The 17,358-nt window shown below is 55.7% G+C and overlaps 1 protein-coding gene across 3 annotated transcripts in view; it reads right to left on the bottom strand.

The window, feature by feature from the left end:
• The window catches only part of Crtc1 (CREB regulated transcription coactivator 1), a 60,260-nt gene that overhangs the window by 26,237 nt on the left and 16,665 nt on the right, over positions 1 to 17,358 (bottom strand). For 2 of the 3 annotated variants that reach the window (XM_052752648.1, XM_052752649.1), the window contains exon 2: positions 1,686 to 1,802. The exons of the other annotated variant lie outside the window; for it this stretch is intronic. In XM_052752648.1, coding sequence (XP_052608608.1) covers positions 1,686 to 1,802 — 117 coding nt within the window. The remainder of the gene's footprint in view (positions 1 to 1,685; positions 1,803 to 17,358) is intronic. 3 annotated transcript variants of the gene reach the window in all.

Raw genomic sequence — 17,358 nt, 5'->3', positions numbered from 1 at the left:
GGTTTGGGACTTTTCTATACCTTTCCCCATGGAAAGGCAGTGAGCCCCAAAGATGGCCATGAACCTCACCACCAGTGCCTGGGGAAAGAAGGGGCCAGTCATCTCTCTGAGACATCTACAAGCCCCGAGGGGAAACTGAGGCAGCTGGTGCCCATCTCTCTAGGCCAAGAATGCCCCCACACATCAGGCCCCTCCCAGCTCTCTGCCCCCTTTAGCAACCAAGACACACAGGCCACAGGCCACTAGCCCTCTAGACCCCACCCAGCCTTCCAATCCCCATCCACTTCTCCAGGCCCCTCCTGGCTCTACAGCCCCATTTGGGATCCAGCACTTGGGCATGTGCATGCTTTGGGGCTTGGACCATGCAGCTTGGGTCACATGCTTGGACTTTGCTGCAACAGAACCCAGGATATGTGCATGTGGCATCTGCCCAAGAAGGACCCAAGAGTCCTGGGAGACTTGAGCGGCACCCGTACACACTTCCCAAGATGGGGGCACTGAGCAGATTCACTTCGGGTAGGTGGACGGAGGGGGCACCTCCCTGAGAGCCACAGGGACAGTTGTGGGGCACCCAATGCCCACATATGGGTCAAGGTCTTTTTTTTTTTCTCTGAGACAGGGTTTCTCCATGCAGTTTTGGTGCCTGTCCTGGATCTCGCTCTGTAGACCAGGCTGGCCTCGAATTCACAGAGATCAGCCTGGCTCTGCCTCCCGAGTGCTGGGATTAAAGGTGTGTGTGCACCACTGCCGCCTGGCATGGGTCAAGGTCTTACAGACTGGTGCTGGGCAAGGAAATGCAAAGAATCAGCACCCTGGACTGTCCAGTGGGCATGTGCGCCTCAGGCCAATGTGGGTCCAGTAGGGCCCCTTGTGCCCTCGGCCTGAGAAGTCCGCGGTGGTGACCATGCAGGGTTAGGTGAAGGGGCTGGGTGGAGGGCGGAGGACCTGGAGGGAAGATAAACGGAGGTCACCGCCCCAGAGAGTGGTGACTTCAGTACACCTAGCCCCAGAACTCCACAGAGTGAGGTCCCTCAGGACACAGGCTGCCTACCCCAGCAGCCTCACTGCCACGCGGTAAGGGAGGAGCCTGCCAGCTCCTGGGGACTTGGTTGCTCTCAGACCCTTGGTAGCACTGTGTTTGCTGCCTGGAGGGCCCTGTCTGCACCCCCTCCTTGCACTTCTGAAGACTGGGGTCTGGGGAGAAGACGCTAGCCCTTATCTACATTATTCTGACAGCAGCCGTGGCCTGAGGGAGCCATGAGGGGTGTGCGACTCTGCCAAGAACTGTCTGCAGACAAGTGGGGTCAGGCGGCAGGGCTTCCTTCTGAGAACTGCAGATCAGTGAGGCGGCTGCAGCCAAGCCCCCAAGGCCCTGAGCTCTTCCCAAGGCCTCAAAGCCTGCTGGCAGGTGCAGCGGCTGCTGAGTGCTGTGAGCAGCCGTGTGGGGGTGGGGGGGGGGGGCTGCCTCCAGGAGTCTGTGGAGCTCAGGGAACCTGGCTAGGCCGCCCCACCTCCACCAAGCCCTGGGATATAAGAGAAGTGGGAGGAAAAGCGCTCAGCCTGTGGGCCGCTCAGCTGTCCCTGGAGTATGTGGCTGACGTGGGGCCCAGAATGGGACAAAGTTGAGACAGGAAGACTTGGAGTGTTACCTAGGGAGAGGAAGCGCCAGGAGGACGGGGGCTCACCTGGAAGGAGAGATCCATGCTGCCACTTCCAATCTGGTTCACGTTGGGCAGGGACCCGCCATAGTACTGGCCGCGGCTGGGGCCCAGCTGCAGGTACTGGGACTTCTGCAGTTGAAGCTGGAGAAGCAAGGCCACCAGCTGTCACCATGCAGGAGGGGACATGTTCTAAGAGAGCCCCTACAGAGTACCCAGACATCCACGGTGGGGTTGCGGGACTAAGATTCTGGAAGGGGCAGAGCCTGCCCTGCATGGCCCGCCGAGTGGGACAGCGCACCCTGCAGAAGCTCCTGACCACGAACTTATGGAGCTGGCTGCCTGGTTCACTCTGCCGGGAGACCTAGGGAAGCCTGGCCAGAAACCATAAATATGCTGCTGGCCCTTGAGAAGCCTCTTTCAGCAGTGGGAAACTGGTTACTGAGGTGTTCCAATTCCCACAGGACCGTGGGGCTGTCTGAGCACTGCGGATCCTGCCTAAGCCCCCCAGCTCCTCGGGGCCCTGAGGAGACAAGCACAACCACTCACCGAGTGGAATGGCTGCTGGTCTCCAGCCCTGCTTAGGAGTGGGAAGATGTTCTCTGGGATTGTAGGGGACAGTGGCAGATGTTTAACCGAGGGGGCATGGCCCACCTTCCTCAGTGACCAGGGTCCTCAGTGTCTGAACGCAGTGGCCAGGCACACAGGAAAGCACCATTAGCTCTGGCTGGGCCTGTGGTTGCTAGGGTCCCACACTGTGTACACAACAGGGGCCAGTTCTCAGTTCTCCCACAAAACGACTGGCGGCCCAACTTCCCGCCCCTCTCCCACGCCAGCCCTTGCTTCCTGGGGAGGCCTGGGCCATTGGAGGGGAAGCAGAACTCCAACCGGCTGCACGCCAATGGCCAAGCACCTCGCCCAGGTAAACAGCTGCTTCCTGTGGGCCTCAGTGGAGGCCAGAGGAGGATGAACGGGCCTGGTTCTTAGGTGCCTCTGCTGGGTCTGTACTGGGAGGTCCCTGTGTTCTCGGTGGATGCCAGCCGGTCCCACCCACAGCTCCCCACCGAGTCCCTCCCAGCAGCTATGCAATATGGAAAGGGGCAGGCAAGCTGGCTAGGCAAGAAAAGGTGTCTGCTGCTAAGCCTGACAACTTGAGTTCAATCCTCGAGTCCCGGGGAGAGCGGACTCCCACAAGTTGTCCTCTGACCTCCATCCACACAAGCAAGATTAATTAAAAATATGAAACAAGCCAGAATAGGTGTACTTCCTGGGGAGACACCAATGTAGCTCCTATCGCCCACCTTGTCCAGGGCTGTGTCTCTCCAGATCTCCTGGGTCACACTCCTTAGGTCCCATCTGTCTGAGCCTCAGTTTCCCACCTCCTAGTATGAATCCCACAGATGGGTCTGTGCTCAACCCGCCCCTGTGGTGACAGAAATGGTACTGCGCAGTACATGTGTGTCCACAGATGCTTCTCCAGGGCTGGACAGAGCCACTTCAGGACCACTGTGTTTACAGCTATGTCTGGGAACAAAGGAAGCCTGGCATTTGGGGATGAACCTCAGAACTGGGTCTGACCTGTAGGATACTCAGGGCTCCCGACCCACCCTCACAAGCCTTGCTCTCCTGTGATGCCGGAGTCCACCCACAGGCCTTGCAGCAGCTGCTCTATCTAGGCTGGTGTGGTGGGGACTTCACCACTCCTAGGGCAGTCACACACACACACACACACACACACACACACACACACACACACACACACACAAGCTGCACAGGAAACAGAGGTCTAGCCTGTGTCCCTTGTCCCCAGGTGACCTGGAGGCCTCCAGCACATTCTCCCTGACAGAGTACCACTGTGGCATGGTATAGGATACGTACCTGTTATTCCAGCACTCAGGAGGCTGGAAGGACAGGAGATCAAAAATTATGACCAAAAAGCAAGCTGGGGAGGAAAGGGTTTATTTGGCTTACACTTCCACAGCATTGTTCATCATGGAAGTCAGGACGGGAACTCACACAGGGCAGGCACCTCCAGGCAGGAGCTGATGCAGAGGCCATGGAGGGGTGCTGCTTACTGGCTGGCTCCCCATGGCTCGCTCAGCTGCTTTATATAGAACCCAGGACCACCAGCCCAGGGACGGCACCTCTCATCAATCACTAATTAAGAAAATGCCCCATAGGCTTACCTACAGCCCAATCTTATGGAGGCATTTTATCAACCGAAGTTCCCGCCTCTCAGATGACTCCAGCTTGTGTCCAGCTAACTAAAACCAGCCAGGACAGACAGTCTCAACTTCATGGGACCCTAACACGGTTATCTGAAGCAGAAAACTTGAAGGTGACTCAACAGAGCAGCGGGGCATTTCTTTGTTGGTTTAAACTCCATGGGGAAAGCCTGGAAGTGCGAATGTGAACAGCGGGTGAAGGCTGAGGCTTGTCCTTGGCAATGGGAAGCCCCCACAGCTCCCCTTCAGAGCACAGCCTGACAGCACTGTGCTGAGCTACCTAGGAGCTTGAGAATGACCACAAACGGGTCAGTCATGCAGCAAAGACCTCGAAACCCAGGAGTCATGGCAGAACGCAGATGACGCGCCCTCTGAGTCCTATCAGGATTGGATATCAACCGCTGTTCATCTAGTTCTACAACGACACTCATGATTGAGTCTCCGTCTGTGAGACAAGGATGCAAATGAGTGCACCCTACAGTTAGCCACACAAGCTCTGAATTCCCAGAATGCACTTCTGTTGGAAGGATTTGATGCTAGGTTTTTATGTTGAAGACAAGTACTCAAATATAGTCAGGAGGTGGATTGAGTTTCCATCAGCCACTGGCTAAGAAGACCTGTTTTAAAAAGCAAAAGAGAGGGGCTGAGCGGCCATGCCAGCAAGACGGCTTGGCAGGTACGGACGGCTCAGCACCAAGTCTGACCAAGTCTAACGACCTGAATTTGATCCCCACGATTCACATGGTGAAGGAAGGAGCCGACTCCACTAGTTGGCCTCTGACCACCACATGTATGCCATGGCATGCTCTCACACACAACAGATAGATAGATGGATGGACGGACAGACAGGGTTTTTTTTTTTGGGGGGGGGGGGGTTGAGACAGAGTTTCTCTGTATAGCCTTGGCTGTCCTGGAACTCGCTCTGTAGACCAGGCTGGCCGTGAACTCACAGAAATCTAGCTGCTTCTGCCTCCCGAGTGCTGGGATTAAAGGTGTGTAACACCACCGCCCTAAACAGCATCTAAGGAGTATCACCATGCACCTGGGCTTCAAGACTGCCTGTCATCAGCCTCACCAGCCAGACGCTGGACATTGAAGTCAGCCATGCTCGTGGCCACTCAGTCCGCAAGATTGACCTCCAAGAAGAGCCCAGATGCTCTGGCAGTACAGCTGTGCTGGCACACACTGGTGCAGGCAGGATGACCATGCCCATGGGCTATGGGGATGAGACAACTGAAAGGCCTGCTCCATGTCTCCTGGGCCGTCCACTCTGTACTTTCTGGTTTAAATCCTGTCCTTGGGCTAGAATAAGCTACAACTATAAGTCAGAGAGCTTCCAGAGAGTTCTGAGTCTTTTTAGTACACTGTCATGACAGAGCGTGTGGCCCGTAAGCCCCCTTCAACTGCTGCTGTAGCCTTTTCCTACAGCCAAACCACACACCCTATCCCGGCCACACTGCTTCCTGAGGACACAGAGCTTGTCTACAGAGCCATGCCAGCCTAGTATCTGCTGATGAGCCACAAACACAAGGATGATGAGCATGTGAATGAATGAATGAGTTCATGAATGAATGACCGTGAGTGAGTGAGTGGGCACACGGATGAATGAATGAGAATGAGGAATGAAAGGTGCACACATGAACAGAAGAATGACTGAATGAGTCCGCCGCTCTCCCTGGGGCTGCCCACACAGGACAGTCCATCTGCCCCTCTGAAGCCACACTGCATCTACATCAGTGGTTCTCAACCTGTGGGTCACATATCAGATATCCTGCGCGTCAGGTATTTACAGTACAGTTCGTAACAGCAGCAAAATTACAGTTATGAAGTAGCAACACACTACTTTTATGGCTGAGGGTCACTGTATTAAAGGGCTGTGGCATTAGGAAGGCTGAGACCCACCAATCTAAAGTTAGACCACTTGTCCCTGACCCCAGGCTAAGCTGGTCACCGTGACAAGCAGGTGCATGTGGACACTGGTCCTTGAGGGACCTCCCAGGAGATACAGTAACTCCCACTGCCCTGGGCAGAGCTCAGGGCTCAGGCCTGCCGGATGCCTCCCTTTCCCACCCTCACGGCTGCTGGCAGGGGTCGCACCACAGCATTCCTACTCAGGTCCCGTGGGTCAGGCCCAGGGCCTAAGTCTACAAACAGCCCTCCCCAAGATTCTGAGAGCCCACCTTGATGGAGGGTAGGCAGGCACCCACACATTCGCTTGAGCCTTCTGAGTGCTGACATCACAGGTGTGTGTACCACAGGAAAAACAGAAGACACAGTTGGAGGCCCAAGTGCCACTCTCCGCTGGGAACCATCCAAAGTGCAGAAAGGGCCTCGGCACTGGCCTGGTCACAGCCCCGCCTGCAGCCGCGTGGCCCGGCCACCCTCGGCCACGAGCTGGTCTGTTCTCCTGGATCTTGAACCTGCCACAGTGAGTTTCTGAGAACTGCTGGCTGCTGTATTCAGAACCAGACTGTGAACAGAGCCTGCAAGTGGAGTCTCACTTCCTGTCTGCTGGCTGCAGCCTGGGATCCTTCTAGAATGCCAGTCTCTGTTCATGCTGACCCTTCCAAGCAGTGCCTAACCATGGGAGTCAGGGTGGTAGGTGTCCTTACGATACCTTTTGCTGCGGTTCTGAGATTAAGGGGACAGGCTGGCCCCACACAGTTGACGGGTAGAGGAGCACCCTGTCTCACACGGCAGTCATGCTGGACGTGTCTCCACAGACATGGCATCTGGAGGGGTGAGAGCTAGATAGGGCACCTCTGGGTGTTCCCTAAGCCCCTCCACCCCAGGGCAAATCCCAGGCGAACATGATAAGGCTATGTTAGAATTCTAGAGCTGTCCACCTGCCACAAGCTGTGTGGCTGAAAGCCATGGGCATCCCTTGCCTCCCTTCCCCTGCCTCATCCATCTCCTACACATTCTAGGCAGCCTGGGACTTGGGCTCATAGCTCCAGTATCTACACATCCTTCTGTGGCATGCTGTGGCCTTCTATGTCCCAGCCTCAGGCCATGCCTGCCTCTCTTCCACTCACACAGCACAGCCCTCAGCATCTGTGGGTCTCACATTCAAAAGGCCCCAGACAAAAAGATCACTGCATCTTTCCCACAGACTCTTAGGATTCCCTAAATGCCACTGTGGCAATTCCCACAACTTGGTGGAGTCAGGTGTTCCAACTCCTGTGGAGAAGTTTCCAGAAAGATTAGCAGAGACTTCAACACTACCTCAGTGACCTGAGTACTCCTGGAATATCTGTGTCCATGGAGCCCCTGGCATCCCCACAGATACCAAGGAATGATTTGGATTTGACTCTCACCTTAAGGGTGAGCTCACCTCGAGACTCTTTTTAAAAACATGTATTTTGGGCTGGAGAGATGGCTCAGAGGTCCTGAGTTCAATTCCCAGCAACCACATGGTGGCTCACAACCATCTGTAATGAGGTCTGGCTCCTTCTGGCCTGAAGGGATACATGCAAGCAGAACACTGTATACATAATAAACAAATAAATCTTAAAAAAAAAAAAGATTACTGAATTAGGAGTACCCTGTTAACTACTATAAACACACACACACACACACACACACACACACACACACACACACACACACACACACACGTATTTTAGCTGGGTAGTGGTGTCGCACGCCTTTAATCCCAGCACTCGGGAGGCAGAGGCAGGCGGATCTCTGAGTTCGAGGTCAGCCTGGTCTACAGAGTGAGTTCCAGAACAACCGAGGGTGCCCAGAGAAACCCTGTTAACAAAACCAAAAACGAGTATTTTATTTTTAATTACATTCACTTGTGCACATGTTCAGATGTCAGAAGGGGACACTGGATCCCCTGGAGCCTGAAGGAACTCTAGTTCTCTGCAAGAACAGCACTCACACTCCTAACTCCTGAGCCATCTCTCTGGCCCCTCCGGACTTTATTTTCACAGCCCCTGGCTCCAGAGCATGAGTTGGGGAGACACACTGTCGGGACAGCTCTCTACTCCTCTGATGGACAAGTCAAGCCTGGGAGAAAGACAGGGCCTGCCTAGCTAGGAGGTGGCCAAGCAGGAGAGGGCTGTCCTGTAGACTGGGGTCCAGGCCCCTCCAGGAACCAGGGGCTGACATCCCTCCCACTGCAGATGGAGCATCTCCCCAGGTGGATGGCTCAATGGAGGTCCCCGCTGGTCTCTCCTGGGGTGGGCTGGCCAGGGCATCATAGAAAAGCCACACCTTGTGTGGAGCCGCTATGGGCACCTCCTGGGATGGGAAAGGACCTTGGCAGTTTCCCTGAAAGACCTGTGCAACCCCCACAACCACTAGCCCCTCCCAGCCTCACTGTTCAGAAGGAGCGGCCTTGGGCAGGACAGGACTGCCTGTAGTCACCATGGCAACAGGCTGGCCTTGTAAGGAGATTAAGGGGAACAGGTCACCTGACGCTGGGGCTCTGTTCTGTGCAGGCACTATGGTGCAAAGGAGCAGGGAGGGGGAGAAGGGGAGGGATGCATGCTCTGTGTATGCCTCAGTTTCCCCCCTCACTTGTCTGACCCTCTGCTCTCCCCAACCTCGTAGCCCCTCTACCAGACAAGCCAGTTCCAGCTGCCTCAGGGCCTTTGCACGGCCACCAGGGAGGGAACCAGCCGCTGCCGGAACTCCACGGGGTCCTTCCTCTCTTAGCTCGCCATCTGAACCGCCTCTACCAGGCTCTGTCTTCTGACATACTGCCACCTCCACGGTGACCAGGAGCAGAGCCTGGAAGAGAAGCAGGGCTTGGACATGCCACAAGCAGCTAGAAACATGCTTGCAGGACGGACCAGAAGGGCAGCTTCCCTCTACTCATGGCAGAAATGAGGAAAGAGGCTCAGAGACTAACCATGGCCTTCCCAGTGCTCAGGCAACAAGCACCCCAGTGGAGGCCGAGAGTGAGCACACAAAGGCCCAGGGTCCACACGTGGGCCCTGCAGCCTGGTAGCACAGTTACAGAAGGCCAAGGGCGGGGACCCTGGAAGAGGGCCACTGTCCCAGTGTTCTCTAAGAGGGAGAGCTGGCTTCCCTGGATTCTGCAAGCACCCCAGGAGCCAGCAAGCTCAGGAAAGGCCTCGAGGAGCTACCAAAGAGCAGGAAGGAAGAACAGGTTCAGAGGCCCCGGGCGGGGGCCTCGGAGAGCACCAGCCACCATGTCGGGAACAGAACCCACACAGTGCCACTCAGCACCGACAGAGCCTGGGGCTCCTCCCTACCACACAGGACACCTTGCTGCCTCCCCTGCCCACACTGCCCCAGCCCAGTCAACCACCCACAGCTCCAAGCTCTCCCTAGGAGGAGCCATCTGCTCCCTGCAGCTAAGTCCTCAGATTCTAAAGGGTAGACGGTTGTGCCATCATGGTCCCCCACAGAGATCCCAGCTCACCCCAGCCCTGATGGAGTAGAACCAGCCCCCAGGCAATGCGCTCAGGCGGAGGACTGGCTAGCTCCAAATAAACCTCTAGCAGTGGAAAGGGAGCACTCCAGGGCAAGAAGATGGGGACAAGAGCTGTAACCTTTCACCAACCCACTCCCCCAAATTCCCCTCCGAGTCCTGTCAGAAGGTGGAGAGAAGGTCTGTGCTCCCTAAGCTACAGAAACAAGAATTTGGAGTACCTCAGCCCCTAGCTCCCCCCTCTGTGCTGGGATGGGAGCCAGACCCCAAGCACGGCACTGAAGACAGGGGCCAACCTGTCATGCTCAGCCCCACATGTGCTGGGCAAGCGCTCTACCTCTGAGCTGCACCCCAGCCTCCCACAAGCTCTACTCCCTTGAGGGTCTAAAGGAAAGTATCCCAGACCCCAAGTACCAGTATGTATTTTTCTTACATGCCCCACACTCCTTGACAGACCCTCACCTTAGCACAGTCCAGGGATCTAGGTCTCTAGAGGCTTAACTGTGGCAGTGATGGAAGACTGGGAGGGAGTGCCACACCTGCAGGGGACAGCCTGGTGCAATTGGGGGACAATGTGTGAGGGACTCTGGGATGGCCGATCCTGGGTGGGGGCACTGTGTCTCAGCCCACCTGCACTGAGGCCAGTCCCTCCCCACCCTGGTATCCCCAACTCTGTTTCCCATCTCTCAAGATGTTCTGGACATTTCTCAGCCCCACAGCTATGCAAGATGTGGCCTTTCACGTCTGGCTTCTGTCATGTGCCGTCTGTCTGAGATCCATCTGGCCCACTGCATGCCCCTGGATGGGCACACCACATCGCTGTTTATTTATTCCTCAGATGATTGACACGCGGCATATTTTTCCATCTTTCGGTGGTTGGGAATAATCTGTGAACACAGTGTGCAAGTGTGCAATGGAGCCCTGGCCTTCAAATCCCGGTGCACACCTGGGGGGCGGTGGGCGTGGGGCTGCTGGCAGCTCTGGGCTTCACGGGCTGTGGTGTCTCCCCGACAGCTGCGAGTGTCACACCCCCACAAGCTCGAAGCTTCCAGCCTCACCTCCTCCCCAGCACTTGTTCCTTTTTGGGTCTCTTTGTTTTTGCAGTGCTGGGGGTGGAACCCAAGACCAGAAGCTCACTATGCAAGTGCTCTGCCCCTGACAGGATCTCAAACTCAGAGCAATCCTCCAGCTGCAGTCTTGAACACTGGGGTTACAAGGGTGCACCACCATGATCAACTTTAATTTTTATGATTTTTATTTTAAAAATTTTAAAAAATGTGTGGGTGTGGGTTTGTGCACATACATAGAGGAGCCCCCGGGGCAGAGGTTTCGGATCCCCTGAGACAGGGTCTCATGTAGCCCAGACTGGTTCTGAGGGCTGGAGTGACAGGAGCATCACTACCCAGCTGATGTGCATACTTCTGATTCTGAAGGAACCAAAGGTTCTAACTCTTTATTTGGGCTCTCTTTTTATGTTTTCTAAAATTATTTTATTTTTGAGACAGGGTCTCACTATGTAGCCCTGGCTGTCCTGGATCTCGCTCTGTAGACCAGGCTGGCCTTGAACTCACAGAGACCCGCCTGCCTCTGCCTCCCCAGTGCTGGGATTAAAGGTGTGCGCCACCATGCCCAGTACATTTGGGTTCATGTCTGTCCCCTGCTGTGATGCTGCCAGGGTCCTGCTGGGTCACCGAGCTGACCTGGTACACCGACAGCCTTCTGCCGACAGGAGGGAAGGATGCCCAGGTTGAGGGACTGGCTGGAGGAGGACACGGGCGTGTGTGGAGATTCCAGGCTGAGTCACCTTGGCCCCGGGTGGGCCTCCAGCCTCCCCATCCCCAGCCCACTGTAAACACAGACTCAGTACACAGCACGGTGGAGCCTCGGAATGCCTTTAATCAGGCTCCGAAGCCGCTGCCAAATTTCCAGACCCGGGAATGAGCGGGGCTGTGGCGGGCGGCGCCGGCTGTCTCTCCAGACGGTGGTGGAGGTCGGACACAGGCACTTGGGCCCAGAGCTGTGACGGGTCCCTTGGGGTCTGTGCAGCACAGCTGGTCCTGTGGCCCCCCTTCCACAGGGTACCCAGGCCTCCCCACTGGCCCAGCGCCCATTCCTGAGTGAGGCCTCACAAAGGAAGAGACACTGCTGAGTTCCCAGTTTGCAAGTGGGGAAACTGAGGCACCAAGAAGCCACAGGTTGACTGAGGTCAGAAAGGGGCCTCTGTTACAAGCCAGGCTGTCTCATGGGTCAATGGGGGTGTCAATGGGATAGAGCACTGTATCTCGGTGGATAGAGCGCTGTATCTCGGTGGATAGAGCGCTGTATCTCGGCGGATAGAGCGCTGTATCTCGGCGGGTAGCTTGCCAAGCATGCACAAAGTCCTGGGTTCTACTCCCAGCACCACATAAACCAGGTGTGGTGGAACAAGCTTGTAAGTCAGGAGATGGAGGCAGAAGGGCCAGAAGCTGAGGTCAGCCAGGGCTATGTGAGACGCTTTCTCACACAACAAAAAATTGGGAAGTCTGAATACCCACACTCCTCACGTCTGAGGATGCAGCACCCCGGCCTGTCTGGAGTACCCACACTCCTCACGTCTGAGGATGCAGCACCCCGGCCTGTCTGGAGTACCCACACTCCTCACGTCTGAGGATGCAGCACCCCGGCCTGTCTGGAGTATCCACACACCTCACGTCTGAGGATGCAGCACCCCGGCCTGCCAAGATCAGGTGGAGCCTTGAGGTGTATGGCTGACCAGCTGCCACCTCCTCCCCAGGTGGCTTGGCTGGGACATGCCAGGCTGGTAACTATGGAAGCTTTCTGGGTTTAGGTACCATGCTTGAGTCACACCCACCTACTGTGAGAGCCAGCAGGAGGCCTGCGGTGGGAGGGGGGTCACACAGGGTTTAGGTCTGGGCAGCCCACGGTGAGTGGCCTGCACTACACAAGAACTGTGCCCTGCCAACAAAATCAGCTGCATTAAAAACTAGATTCTCAGGCCGGGCGGTGGTGGCGCACGCCTTTAATCCCAGCACTCGGGAGGCAGAGCCAGGCGGATCTCTGTGAGTTCGAGGCCAGCCTGGTCTCCAAAGCGAGTTCCAGGAAAGGCGCAAAGCTACACAGAGAAACCCTGTCTCGAAAAACCAAAAAAAAAAAAAAAAACTAGATTCTCTGCAGAGTCGTTAAAGATCTGAAAAATGAGACCTTGACTCATTTTTTTGAGGACAGGGATGTGCCAGAAGCCAAGGGATGGCAGGATGGCCGGAGCCAAAGGAAGCCACAGCAAGTCCTGGCCTGCCCTCCCAAGTCCACACTCCTGTGACACTGAGCCTCTGATGTGGGGCTCAGCAGAGGCTCAGAGCACAGCCGGGGAGGCCGCCAGCACCCGGAGTCTGGGCCACAGGCAGCAGAGGACTCTCAAAGTGGCCTTTGGGAACGACAGGCGATCATGGCTATAGGGGATCACATGCCAAGCGCAGAGCTAAGTGAGAGGAGACCAAGCGAGGGAAGAGGCCGTCACAGGAGGACAGGGCACGGGGACCCTGGGGGACGCACTAGGAAGAGGGGAGGGCAGCAAGAGCAGAGCAGAGGGTGAGGCACCTGGAGGGAGGGGCGTTGGCCTAGCCAGGCCAGCTCCCATGGGTGGCCAGCACAGAGGGGCCGGGATCGTGGTGCTAGAGCCCAGACCACAACAGTACCAGGGGTGGCGAGGGCCTGAAGGCCAAACATAGCGGATCCCCCAGTCTGTGGACCAGGGAGCTGCAACACGCCAAACCTAGGGAGCCGAGGCTCCCCAACTACAGGCTTCACCCAGCTTTGGTTTCTCTCTCTCTCTCTCTCTCTCTCTCTCTCTCTCTCTCTCTCTGTATGTGTGTGTGTGTGTGGTGTATAGGTTAGAGGTCACCTTGAGTTTAATTCCTCAAGAGACATTCACCTTATTTTGGGAAAAGCATTTCTCACAGGCCTGGAATGGCCATGGAGGTGAGGCTGGCCAGCTGGTGACCCTGGAGAGCCTCAGGTCTCTGCTTCCCTGCCCTGGGACTACAAGCACGTACCACTACACCCAGGCTTTCTTTGGGGGATGTTTTCCTTTTTGTTTACTTGATGTATACACACACACTGAGCATGCCTCGGTGCACACGGGGTCAGGGGATAACTGGCAGGGACCAGTTGTTCCCTTGCCCACACAGTTCTCAGGGACTAAACTCAGGTCGCCAGGCTTTACCTGCCAGCCTCCTCACTGGCCTGCACCAGCTCGTCTCCTTGGTTCTAAGCATCAAACTCAGGTCCCCATGTTTGTGGGGCAAGCACTTCACTTAATGAGCTGCACCCCCCCCACACACACCCCGCATTTGAGGCAGGGTCTTATGTAGTCCAGGCTGGCCTGGAACCCTCTTAAATCTATATCCCATGTGCTGAGATCTGGCATTTGTCATGGTATCTGGCAAGGTAGCTGCTTTGGGAAGCAACTTGGTTCTAGGGCCTGAGACCGTGGATATTTTAAACCCTCAGGGACACTGTGGTGTCTCTGTACTGCAAGGCATGGCTGCTAACTGAGCTGTGGAAGAATCAGCTTTCAGATAAGATTGAAACAGTTCTCTGCCTCAGAGAATAGCAAGTGTAGGGCTCTAGGGTACCCATGCTAGTATCCCGCCCCCCCCCCAAAATGAAAAACTGCAGTCAGGCATGGTAAGGCACACCTGTCACCCCAGTACTCAGGAGGTGGAGGCAGGAGAATTAAGAGTTCAAGGTCAGTTTGGGCTACATGAGATCTTGTTTCAAAAATTACTAAATTACTGTCTCGTGTTAGACATGAACTTCTGGTAGACCTGGAACCTCCACACCAGTATCACATCCCAGGTCACCTGCAGCCCTTCTGTAACAATTGTCCCCAAGTGGCAACAGTCAAGATTCATACCACAGCCACACTGCCTGCCACCCAAGGGTCCCTGGTGGTAGCCACAACCCTCAGGTCTCAGTTTCCTGTCCCTCTGCCTCAGCACATGGGACGTGCTCTGGGTCCGCGGGAAGCCATCCTGGGAACTAGACCCACTGCAGGCTCACAAGGGGGCCTGCATCACCCCTGGGCACACCCGAAACTCAGGAACACAGAGGAGGTGGGTCAGAGGATGTGGCTGAGAGGAAGTGGGTGGGCAGCCAGCCACTCTGGAGATGCAGACTTTTCTAAAAGGTCTCTGTGGAGGTTGATGGACACGGAGGGTCTAGCTATGGCCAGGCTGAGCAGGAGGCAGCTGGGCATCAGCTGGGGATGGGACAACAGACTTGTTTGTGTCCAGGAAAATGGCAGCCACGTCTTCACGGCTGAGCCTCCTCCCTGATGGGCTTTGCCTCTAGAACCTGCTGCCAAGGGGACCAAGGACAGAGCTGCTGCTGACCCAAACAAGCCTTTCTGTGGACATGTGTGGACTCATGCTAGCACAGTGTGGGCACAGGTCTACATTATGTGTAGTTTCTTGTAGTAACTTATCCCCCGGGTCAGTTTTGAGCATGAGGCAGTGTCACAGGGTCACACATCTTCCTCTGTCCATTCTCACATTTTTATACATTATTTTTCATTTATTTATTTGTTTAATGGGGTGCATGTGCCAAGAACCATGTGGAGGCCACAGGAAAGCATGGAGGAGTCAGCTCTCTCCATGTGGGTCCTGGGGACCAAATTCAGGCTGCCGGTCTTGGTGGCAAGGTCCTTTCCTGGCGGAGCCATCTTGCTAACCCTCCTACCCTGTTTTGTGAGACAGGGCCTCTCACACCGGCCTGAGATTCCCTACTGAGACTAAGTGGGCTGGCCAGCAAGCTCCAGGGACCCTGTCGTCCCCACCTCCCCAGTGCTGGGATCACACACGTGTGCCATCTTGCTTGGCTCTGACCTGGTGCCATGGACAACAGCCAGGTCCTCACGCCTGCACTGTGAGCACTCTGCCAACAGAGCCATGTCCTGGCTCCCACCACGTACCTTTTTCTTCTTGAAACAGAGCCTCACTATGCAGCTCAGATGCCTTGGCCTCCTGAGTGCTGACAGGGCAGGCACACACATGTCCAGCCTCTCTGACAATCTGGGGCACATAATGTGAGGCTCCAATCCCAAACAAATGGTCAGTTGGTAGGAAATGCCTCACAGACGCCTGTCTCACCTTCCAGAGTTCCAGCCAAGACACGAAACTGCCCACAGGACCCAGAGACAGGCTGTATTGCACCCTCCAAGGTCCAGTGCCCTGGAGTTCTGGCACCCAGGGCCCTGTGCGTGTTTGCATGGGAATCATCAGGCTGGGCTGGGAGGATGTGTGCATGAAGGAGATGGGTGGTATGGGGGGCCAGGACTGAAGCCAGGGCTGCTGGGGCCTTGGCAGCATGCCTGTGGGTCAGTGTGTTCTAGAAATAGTATGTTCAAGTTGGGAGAGGTGGCACATCTGTCACCCCGTACTTGGGAGGTGGAGGAAAGGACCTGGAGTTTAAGTTCATATTCTTGGCTACAGGGTAAGTTCAAAGCCAGCCTGGGCTACATGAGACTGTCTCCAAAACAAACAATAAGGGGGAAAAAAAACAGAATACAAACAAGAGTTAAAACTGTGGGCACAGTTAGGTGTGGTGGCGCTCGCCTTTTATCTCAGCACTCAGGCAGAGGCAGGGGATCTTTGTGAGTTCCCAGCCAGTCTGGTCTACACAGTGAGAGCCTGTCTAACAAAACAAAAACCAAAACTCTGGCACCCTCACCTGCATGAGCAGAGTGTGATGAGGAGAGAGGGGGACCTTTGAACATGAGAAAGATGGAGGGCGGCAGGCAGTGCCACAGTGCAGACGGAGAGGAACGCAGCCCTGCCAGCCCAGGGCAAACAAGGCCACTGGCCCATGCTAAAGGACTTGTCCCGTGGGTCTCAGTCCCCAGGTTAGCTTCCAAAGCCTCAGGAGGACTGCAAGTCTATTTGAACACATGCATGTGAGTGTGAGTGTGTGTGAGTGTGTGTGTGTGTGCATCTGAATGTGTAGAAACATGTGCTTGCATGTGAGAGCACGCACACGTGGATGTGTATGAGTGTGCACACGTGTTATACTGAGTGAAGGCAGAACAAATGCCAACTGCACTGCTCTGTGCTGCAGTTCCTTGTGTCCCTGCGCCTCAGGGAGCCACACCCATTAGCAGTTCAACTTCAAATCCCACCTCAAAAGAACAGCATGAACCACCAATGGGGCAGGGGCTGCCTCAAGCTGGACCACCTCGGGCAGACCAGGCTGGTCTCAAACTCCTGCTTCTGCCTCCACAGGCTGGGATGAAGATGTGCACCACCACGCCCAGATGCAGGTGGAGAAGTGATGGCCGTCTCCAATCCTGGCAACACAAAGCACTGCTTTGGAAAGTGGTCCCCATGCTGCCATGCCACCTTGCTGGGGTCATGGCTAAAACTGGCCTGCTGCTCCCCAGGGCTTCCCTGAGGGGCAATGGGGCCACAGGGAGATAAAGCAAAGTTGAGGTGGCCTCATTACCATGGCCCAAAATAACTAGAATGTTCCACATTTCAGGATGCTTAGCCATTATGTAAGAACTCAGGGTTAGGGGCGGGGCTGCGACCCAGGCCCGCCCAGGCCCATCTAGCACCCCATAGGAACCTCACACTCAGACTTCCACAAGCCCTGGGCATCTGTGTGCTCCAGATCTCAGGACCTGACTGGGTGGGATCTCATTTGCCTTCCCTCAACAGCACACCCAAGCCAGCAGCCCTGGGCTGCTCAAAGGAGGAAGGTGGAACCAGCGTCCACACTGGGCAGAGGCAAGCAAAAGCGCCCACACCTGAGCCTACCCACACCCGAGCCTACCCACACCTGAGCTTTCTTTGAGCTCCCAAGGTGATTTAAGTATTTGGTCCTAGCCTGTGACATCTTTGCATCCAGCTGTCTACACAACCTTTTGCTAGGCCTGCCCTGGGCAGACCATCCTGTACTGTCCCCTCTGCAGCGGCCTGCTCCACCACTGCTGGGCACACCGCCCCACACCGTCCCCTCTGCAGCGGCCTGCTCCACTGCGTCGCACAGCTCAAACGTCCTTGCTCTTTTTTTT

The sequence above is a fragment of the Peromyscus californicus genome, unplaced genomic scaffold (genome assembly GCF_007827085.1).
Source record: "Peromyscus californicus insignis strain IS unplaced genomic scaffold, ASM782708v3 Scaffold_23__1_contigs__length_62951481, whole genome shotgun sequence".
Classification (NCBI taxonomy): domain Eukaryota; kingdom Metazoa; phylum Chordata; class Mammalia; order Rodentia; family Cricetidae; genus Peromyscus; species Peromyscus californicus.
The sequence above is the reverse complement of the archived record's forward strand: the minus strand, read 5'-3'. Positions and strand labels throughout refer to the sequence as shown.